Genomic DNA, 10042 nt, shown 5'->3' with positions numbered 1-10042 from the left:
GCAGGTAACGAGTTTATATTATTCAATGTCATTGCCATTAATCTTTTAGTAAATAAGATTCAACTGCTTGGATTGGCTGTGTGTTCCTAAGCAGTTTTTGTTACCACAAGAATGTCAGAACCCAGAGTGCCAGAGGTGTTGGAGGATTTGCAAGGTCAGGGCAACCAGTGGGGTACAGATTCTTTAAGCGGCCCTCAGGGTAGCGCTACATTAAGTTTTCAGGGATGGTTAGGGGAAGGTGACAGCTTCACTTTAAAATTTGACTTCAAGTGGTTGTAAAGCCTCAAGGTTTTTCACCTTAATGCATACTATGCATTAAGGTAAAAAACTTTCGGTGCTGCAGCTGCACCCCAGACCCCTCCTCCCTTTTTTTTTTTTTTTTTTTTTTTTTTTACCTGAGCCCGATCTGATCCAGTGATGTGCATGAGTGCAACGGCTCCGGCCACTATCTCTCTCCTCATTGGACAGACTGATCGCAGCAGGAGCCATTGGCTCCCGCTGCTGTCAATCAAATCTAGTGACACAGGAGCAGGGTTGTGGGGCTGAGTCCTGCTGTCTGTGTCAATGGATGCAGCAGCGGAACTCGGGAGCGAGCCTGCACGGGTTCCCACAGGGAAAGCGGCTTTCCGTGGGGGCACCCGATGAAGAGGAGGGGCCTGGAGTGCCAGCGGAGCACCCCAGAAGAAGATCAGGGCTGATCTGTGCAAAACGATTGCAAAGAGCAGGTAAGTATAGGCATGTTTGTTTAAAAAAAAAATAAAGTAGAATTTTAAAAACAGCTTTTGTAAAAAAAAAAAAAAAAAAATTGTTCTTGTTTCTTCCATGAGACAAGGTATGTAAACCAGGCCTAAGAGTATTTTGCTGGTAGGGTTTTGGACACTTAACAAGTTTAGGCCTGGCAAAACCAACCTAAAGCCCACTGATTAGTTTGTCATTTTTTTAGAAAAGCAACATTTTACTTTTTGTTATACTTTGCTTTAGTGCATAATGAACAATTTCAAAAAAGGTTTACTGGTCTGCCCAAAGTATAAGTCAAATAAGGTCTATGCTAAAAGGTGACATAGAACTATAAATAAAACTATAGCACCGGTAAATAAGTCAGCACACTAAAATTCTAAGTTAAATGAATATATTATAGTATACAGATAGCAACAATGTAGTACATAGAAAATACAGACAGCATATGTATATTTTTGGATGTGCCCCCAAATTAGCCTAGCCATGCTTTACAAAGTGCAGCCTATAGCTATGAGCAAACAATAGTCATATATAAGGAAGGGGGGAAAGATTCAATACAAAAAAGATAATATAATAAAATGACGGACTAACCATAGAGAGCAGACCAATGGTACTAGTAGAGGTGAAACAGACAATCCCCTTTCTCAAGTCAAGTCCCACCTCCTGGTCAGTCCAACACATTAAGGAACCTTTTTTGGCACAAGTAATCACTTTTAGAAAAACAACCCAAGAATTTAGTAATATTGCTAAATTACTGATTTGTAATAATTAGGAAACAATCCATTAGAAAACTGATCCTAGCCATAAAATATGTATATGACAGGTGCTCTTTATTAATTGTCTGGTCAAGCTTTAACTACATTGACTGACTGTATATGCCGGTGGCTGCGGTGGTGGTTGAGCATTTGTGGTGGTTACAGGAAAGGGAATGGAAACAGCACCAGGATTCATGGTAAGGACAACATCATTCTGTAACACGAACACCTTCAAAAGATAAAAGTACAATAAGATAAAGGATAATATTTTTGAGGAGGAAGACAAAATATTATGACCAAGGTTCAAGGATAGAGGGTATGAGGACAAATTTCTGAGAAATGCAAATCATAGAAGGAAAGCTCTTAGAAGCTTCATCGTGTTTGTAAATCTTTATTGTGGTTTATGTTCATGTCTGTTTTATTACTAGGTTTTTAGAACCATCCTCTAGGTAAAAAAAGATCTCTGGCATTGGTTCCAGGAAGATCCTCAGTGGCGTAACTAGAACCTTCAGGGCCCCGGTACAAAAAAACATGAAGGACCCCCCTGACCCACTGGTCCTGAGACACTTCCCTCAGAGCCCGGACCCCTTTACTCCCATCGTCGGGCCCTTTATTATGACCCCGCAGTCTTACCCTTTCACATTTCCTTCAGCCGCCCCCTTACTGCCGCCTTGAAGCCCCTCACGGTGGCGAAGTGTCAGGGCCCAGTCACAAGTGCGACCTTTGAGACCCTGGTAGTTCTGCCATGGGGTGAAATACTCTTCAGTGTCATGGAATGGGTGCAATGCTCTGCAGTATATTATGTGATAGTTGTAATGCTGTGCGGTGTATCATGGGATGGGTGGCATGCTCTGCAGTGTCAGGAGAGGGGTGAAATGCTCTGCAGTATATTATGTGATAGTTGTAATGCTCTGCAGTGTATCATGGGATAGTTGTAATGCTCTGCAGTGTATCAGGATATGGGTGGCATGCTCTGCAGTGTCAGGGGTTGGGTGGAATGTTCTGCAGTGTGCTATGTGATTGGTAGAATGCTCTGCAGTGTGTCATGGGATGGGTGGAATACTCTGCAGTGTGTTATGTGATAGGTGGAATGCTCTGTACACATATATACACACACATATACAAACAGATATAAGAACACACTCACACAATCACAATCACACAATAGTTACATAGTAGGCGAGGTTGAAAAAAGTCCATCAAGTCCAACCCATGTGTGTGATTATATGTCAGTATTACATTGTATATCCCTGTATGTTGTGGTCGTTCAGGTGCTTATCTAAGTTTTTTAAATTATCGATGCTCCCCGCTGAAACCTCTGCCTGTGGAAGGGAATTCCTCATCCTTAACACTCTTACAGTAAAGAACCCTCTACGTAGTTTAAGGTTAAACCGCTTTTCTTCTAATTTTAGTGAATGGCCACGTGTCTTATTAAATTCCCTTTCGTAGAAAAGTTTTATTCCTATTGTGGGGTCACCAGTACAGTATTTGTACATTGAAATCATATCCCCTCTCAAGCGTCTCTTCTCCAGAGAGAACAAGTTCAGTGCTCGCAACCTTTCTTCACAACTGAGGTCCTCCAATCCCTTTATTAGCTTTGTTGCCCTTCTCTGGACTGTCTCCAGTTCCAGCACATCCTTCCTGAGGACTGGTGCCCAGAACTGGGCGGCATACTCCAGGTGTGGCTGGACCAGAGTCTTGTAGAGTGGGAGAATTATCGTTTTATCTCTGGACTTAATCCCCTTTTTATTGCATGACAATATTCTGTTTGCTTTGCTTGCAGCAGATTGGCATTGCATGCCATTGCTGAGCCTGTCATCTACTAGGATCCCTAGGTCCTTTTCCATCCTAGATTCCCCCAGAGGTTCTCCCCCTAGTGACTAGATTGCATTCATATTTTTGCCACCCAAATTAATTATTTTACATTTTTTTTACATTAACCTCCCTGGCGGTATGATTATTTCGGATTTTTGCGTCTCAAAGCGGTACAATTATTTTGCATAGAAATTTAGCGTTTTATATTGTAGATCTGTAATTCTTAGCAATAACACACTTAGATCTGTCCACCAAGAGTCTAGTAGATATCCTGGGTATGATGAAGTTAGAAACACAAAATTATAATATAATAAATATAAATAATAAAAAAAATAATATAACAATAATAAAATAAATTTCCCCGCGATTCACTATCGTTCAATTCTGCAAGTGTTCTAATTTTACTATTGCTGTTTTCTAGCTGGTCTAAAGCCACTTTTGACGTAAAGGGACACTTTTTGGTTGCTATGGACAATCTCAAGTTTCCAGGCAGAAAGAACAGTATATGTAATATAAAACTGCATGCAGGGCATGGGCCAAAGCACTGGGGACAAAAGGGAAGTGAAATGATTTCATACAGTGCTGTAATCTGTAAGATTACAGTACTGTATGTGTTATGATTTTTATATTTTTTTAATTTGCCGCCAGGCTCCCTGTGCGTCGCGACGCTCGCAGGGAACTGACCCTGGCCAGAGACGCCCAGAGAGGCTTTGGGCAGAGGATGGAGCCTGCAGACAGCGTGGGGGGACATCGCAGGATCCTGGGGACAAGGTAAGTAACCTGCACCAGGATCCTGAGATGTAATCCTGAGTGTGGCTCGGGGTTACCGTTAATGGTGATGAGATTTAACCCCGAGCCACACTCAGGAATACCATCAGGGAGGTTAAACCTCATTTTCCATGTAGTTGCCCACCCCATTAATTTGTTCAAATCTTTTTGCAAGGTTTCCACATCCTGTGGAGAAGTTATTGCCCTGCTTAGCTTAGTATCGTCCGCAAATATAGAGATTGAGCTGTTTATCTCTTCCTCCAGGTCGTTCATGAATAAATTAAATAGGATTGGTTCCAGAACAGAACCCTGGGGGACCCCACTTTCCACCCCGGACCATTCTGAGTACTTTTTTATCACTACCCTCTGAACTCGCCCCTGTAACCACTTTTCAATCCATGTACTCACTCTATGGTCCATGCCAACGGACCTTTACTTTGTAAAGTAAAGGTTTAGGGGGAACTGTATCAAATGCTTTTGCAAAATCCAGATACACCACATCTACGGGACTTCCTTTATCTAGATGGCAACTCACCTCCTCATAGAAGGTTAATAGATTGGTTTGGCAAGAACGATTCTTCATGAATCCATGCTGATTACTGCTAATGATACTGTTGTCCTTACTAAAATCTTCTATATAGTCCCTTATCATTCCCTCCAAGAGCTTACATACAATTGATGTTAGGCTAACTAGTCTGTAATTCCAAGGGATGCATCTTGGCCCTCTTTTAAATATTGGCGCTACATTGGCATTTCTCCAATCATCTGGTGCCATTCCAGTCAGTAGACTGTTCATAAAAATTAAGAACAATGGTCTGGCAATTACTTGACTGAGTTCCTTAAAGACCCTGGGGGTGCAAACCCTCTGGTAACGGTGACATATTAATGTTAAGTTTTTCAAGTCTATTTGTAATTCTGTCCTCTGTTAGCCATGAGGGTGCTTCCTGTGACGTGTCAGGAGGATAAACATTGCAGTTTTGGTTACTGAAGCCCCCCGTTTCCCTCGTGAAGACTGAGGAGAAGAATAAATTCAATACTTTCGCCATCTCTCCATCCTTAGTAACCAGATTCCCTTCATCATTCTTTATGGGACCAATATGATCTGACCTCCCTTTTTTACTATTTATGTACTTAAAGGATTTATTGGGATTTTTTTTACCCTCCTCCACTATGTGCCTTTCGTGTTCTATCTTAGCCGCCCTGAATGCACCCTTACATTTCTTGTTGCATTCTTTGTAATGCTGGAATGCTGATGATGATCTCTGTCTTGTATTTTCTTTTTTTAAGGCCCTCTCCTTTGCTTTTGTATGCATTTTTACGTTAGAGTTAAACCACCCAGGACTTTTATTAGCTCTTCTAAATTTATTTCCCATTGGGATGCACTGGCTAATGTCCTTATTTAATATGCTCTTAAAACATACCCATTTTTCCTCCGTCTTCTTTGTTCTTAAGAATCGCAGTCACTCACACAATCACACACTTACACAATCACACAAACACATGCCGATTCCCCTGCTCATCCAGCCAGCCAATGCTGCCGCCGGACACACAGGCAGCGGCACTGACACACACAGAACTACAGCAGCTGCCGGAGATTTCCCCCTCCCTCTCTTCTCTGTGATGCTATGCCAGTGTGGGTGGCGCAGCAAGGACAGCCAACTGTTCTGCTCCTTTCCCCTGTTTCCTCATTGGCAGGGAGAATGAACCAATTACAGAGGAGCTGGAGAGGATAACCATGGGATATGTAGTCCTAAAGAAGCATGGCCCTACAACACTGAATGGACAGTGGACTGCAGCCCCCAGCATGCAGGGGGGGGCTGGACCACAGGGTGAGTAGAGGAGACCACAAGGCGGCCGATGAGAAGAAGCTGATGCCCTTGGTCAGTGACTTGGTGAGGAGATCTGAGAGCCTCTCTCTGAGCCACATGGGCCTCCCAAAGCAGGGGCGGGGTCGCCATTGCAACCCCCTTTAGCTACGCCACTGAAGATCCAGTTACTGTTTATCTAAACAATGTTTTGGTGCTGGAACCTTAGGTGGATGTTAGTTCGTACATATGATTGGTTTTATCAAAACTATAAGGTTACTGTCTTAATAGGGCATCTAGGAGATATGTGGGCTGCTTTTGTACACTGAAGACCCTTCCACTTTAGGATGTAAAGTAATAGTTGGATCATGGGCTGCAACATGTACCAGCTGCTGAAGAGGACCGAGACTCTTTAATAAACAAAATTTTTAGATTTTATCTGCAGTCCTTCTTTTAAGTCTTAATGAAGGGAGCACAATGAGGCCCCTAAAATGTGTTGGCTATTAAGTTTACTACATGCTTGGAATAAACCTCTTTTATGTATTTCAACATTTTGTGCCAATCTTCTGATCCATTTAGTACATATCTGACCTTGTGACACCTTTATCTTACCATCTATTACATATATATCCACACTTAATAGGGGATCAATTAGTCTAGAGTCACTTTTGTAGCAATCACCAATTATGCTGCTGAACTAAGGGCACCTATAAGCATGGGGCTTGTTCAACTTGCAAATAGGTATACGCTGACAAATGGATTGATGTATTTAATGGAAAAACTTTGACTGCTAGACATTTTGCTAATTGCAACACAGAGGGAGTTATTTATCTCCTCCTTCTTGGTTTGCGAAGGCCATTTTGGCAGAAAACAAAATGTCCATTTTAAGTGAGAATTTCAGACCATATCCCAAACATATGTTAAGAAAGTATCCAATCACCTTTAGCCCGCCATGCTTTATACAATCATAATGATAACATGGCATCCCCCTTTTCTGGGTTCTGGATGGAACCATAGGGGCGAAAGGTGTGAATTTGCTAAATATCTTTTGAGATTGAAGAGCAGGTGGATCTATAAATTGAGGACCCATATTTTTCTGGGCCTAAATAATTCAAATAATTTTGCCTGTATTTTGGATTCTTAGATTTGCCCCTGATTTGGAATAAGGAGGGAGAGGGGTTATTTGTGGTGTTTCCTTTTTGGTGGAAAAATTGCCAACTTGTTTTCAGTCATTTCTATATTGTTTTCTGTTTATTAGTACAATTCCAATGACTGTACCATGACAGCAGAAGTCTCTTCAGACGAAACGCGTCGGGTCTCCTTGCTGTACCCAGCCACCCACACCACGCTTATTTGGTTGCCATTTTATTTGAATCGATTCTATTTTAAACAAAGACTTTTATGGATTGTTTTGATGATCGTGAATGATCTAATAAATGCCAATTGAGAAGCAATTTTTCGGATTTACACTATGTGGAGGTTCCTTGTCGTTTTTTTCCATATGGTCCATGTATGCTGATAAAAACGGTGATCGTGCAGACCTTCAGGACAGGTTCCGGGCTCCCCATCCAAGGAGGATGTCTTCTGGTGTATAATCCATCTTTATACTGTCATTTATCACAAGACAGTACAAGCTCGTTTGACTCACCGCCCACGGCCTGTGAGTCCACCGAAGTCGGTAAGAGTATTCTACCTTCCATTTTGATTTGGAGTTTCTATATAGTGAGGATATCTGCCTTGGGTCCCCTTTGTTTCAACTGCACTATGCAACATATGGACTACATTAATAAGTCTTTATTATTTATATGGGATTAATATTTCCTCACCACTATTTTGGACTTTTTCCATATTACATCACTATCAAAATGTGGACTTTTGAGATTACCATTTGTTGATTTACTTTCACCTCATTTTTACCTTTATGTATGTTTGCACCTTTCTCAAAAGAAAGAGCACTACATCTCTTTTTGATTTAGGTGATGATATTACACTGTTTGTGCATACACATATTTGGTTTTTGACCTGGCTGAGGTTACGTGCCACTTGAAATGTGGTTTCACCTCTCCCTGTTCTAAAACCTCTTTTTCACTGTATTTACCTTAGCGCTACACTTTTTTGTCTATATTTTCTACACAGTCTCAGTCGTTCTGTAGTGTTGGCTGCTGTTTCTACTTATTAGATTGGCGCGGTATTTTATTTATCCATTTGTACCATGACAACTTAGTTGGCTTTCGTTTGGCCTTCTATTTGGTTTTCTTCCTTTTTGTCTTGTATATATTATTGGGTCACGTGTAGTGCATATGTCTTGACGTCAATGTGCGTTGCAGTGTTATGTGCATTGTGCCTTCACATGTGGCGCAACGCTATGTTCATGACAACACCCTTGTATGGCTCCATTTTAATCCCACATGTACACATGCTTTCGAATCCGCTTCAGAAATTCGCCATACCAGCCATGCCAGCAACTAGCAGTATTGTTCTCTGCCACATCTCCTTGCAAGGCTTATATTTCATCATTGTCCTCTATGGGACAAGATATGGAAGACTTTTTTTTGCAGAGAGCGGATCAACTCAAAGGAGACTTTTTGTTGGGGTGAAATATGAATCTCCTCATGGCATACATTTTCTGAATGTTTTTGATCTTTCACATATTTGTAGTGGATTACTTGGTGACGTTTATGCACAAGATTAATGCACGTAAACAAGTTTTGTTCACATAATCCATGTTGTATGGGCTATGGAAGGATTGTATTAATGAGATTTTTGGTTGAATTGATGAATTCACAATATACACAGTCCACAGCGGCTTCCTCAGTTCCTCAACCTCTTCATCATTATGCGGTGTAGCACAGCATGGACACTGGTGCATATACAATTTAAACAGCTGGTGCTGTATTTGCCCATTACAGCTTTTGGAGCTCAACTTTGACTGATTTTACAGCATGCGTTCCAAACACTAACGGAAGGCTATAGTCGCCAACAGTAATTGCATGTAGATGTAGCGCTACCCCCTTAGGAGCCACTACGTATTGGGTCCTCATATAGCCTGCACAGCCAGGCAACATGCATTTTCTTACTTTCAGGCAGAGACAAACAGTCCATGGACTTTGGTTTTTAGTATTTATTAGGGATAGTAAACTTGGATAGGGATAAGGGATTATGAAATGCCCAACTTGACTCAAAGAACAACAAAATGAGCAGAGTATTGCTGTTGCCTCTGTCCTTCTCAGCTCCCAGCCTGGAGGCAGAGCCCCTCCACCTCGGGGTCTCCTCCCAGGCTAAACAGCACAGCTTCCTCACTCCATCTTCCACCTGACTCCCCTTACTGGGCAGGCTCCTCAATATTTATGGCAAACAAGATCAAAAGAATTCCCAGCTCAACTTGCCAACCAGCCTGAAAACAACCAAATTATCCTGTCTAACAGTTTGCATTTAAAACAGGGATTTAGTTTGCACACATTTGCCACTTCATGGCACCTCAGTATTATCTTCAGTCCCAATTTGTGAGAGCCTCCATAGTAGAAGCACATGTATAATAATAGATAAAGGGCAGGTAAGCCTGGAGGGAGCCCACCCCTTTTTATAAATAAATAAAAAAAGTAAGTCAGCGGTTGATTCTTATGGGGAATCTTTTAGTTTAATATATGCAGTATATGTCTATTATACAGGATGCCGGGATGTGTCCTGGATGTTAGGTTCGCTTTCCCTGTTATTTGGGTTTTGGTCCCTTTAGTCCTTTCACAGCCACAGCTGTTTTTATGTTTTTTGTTTACATGTATAAAAAATTATTTTAGGTCTGTAGATTAGGTTTGTTCTCTTTAATGAGAAATCAGGAGTCTAGAAGACCCCTAATATCTCACCTGTCTTAAAATAGACTATATAGTCTGTTTCTGTAACATGTAGGCAACGCCAAGGATCAGAAAGATCTGCAGAGTGAAGGAAGGAAGAGAGAGTGGTAGTCCTTTTTCTGCAAATGTGGTATTAATAACTTCATTGAAATGCCTGCATAAGATTAGGCATTCTCTGGGATAAGGTTGAAGTTTATCCATAAGAAACTTATGGAATCTTTTATGGTGTGTTTTGGGTGTATAGACATTAACTATGACTACTGTCTTCTTTTCCCAACAAAGCCACGTCGGCTAGTGGCGTAACGCGTAGGGT

The 10042-nt window shown here is 41.5% G+C and overlaps 1 protein-coding gene across 1 annotated transcript in view; it reads right to left on the bottom strand.

Annotated features, from left to right (window-relative positions):
• Positions 1-1125: 1125 nt before the first annotated feature.
• The window catches only part of LOC141106404 (membrane-spanning 4-domains subfamily A member 4D-like), a 114437-nt gene continuing 105520 nt past the window's right edge, over positions 1126-10042 (bottom strand). The window contains exon 7 of the mRNA XM_073597165.1: positions 1126-1722. Within this exon, the coding sequence (XP_073453266.1) occupies positions 1591-1722 (132 nt within the window). The 3' untranslated portion in view covers positions 1126-1590. The remainder of the gene's footprint in view (positions 1723-10042) is intronic.

The sequence above is a fragment of the Aquarana catesbeiana genome, linkage group LG08 (genome assembly GCF_042186555.1).
Source record: "Aquarana catesbeiana isolate 2022-GZ linkage group LG08, ASM4218655v1, whole genome shotgun sequence".
Classification (NCBI taxonomy): domain Eukaryota; kingdom Metazoa; phylum Chordata; class Amphibia; order Anura; family Ranidae; genus Aquarana; species Aquarana catesbeiana.
The sequence above is the reverse complement of the archived record's forward strand: the minus strand, read 5'-3'. Positions and strand labels throughout refer to the sequence as shown.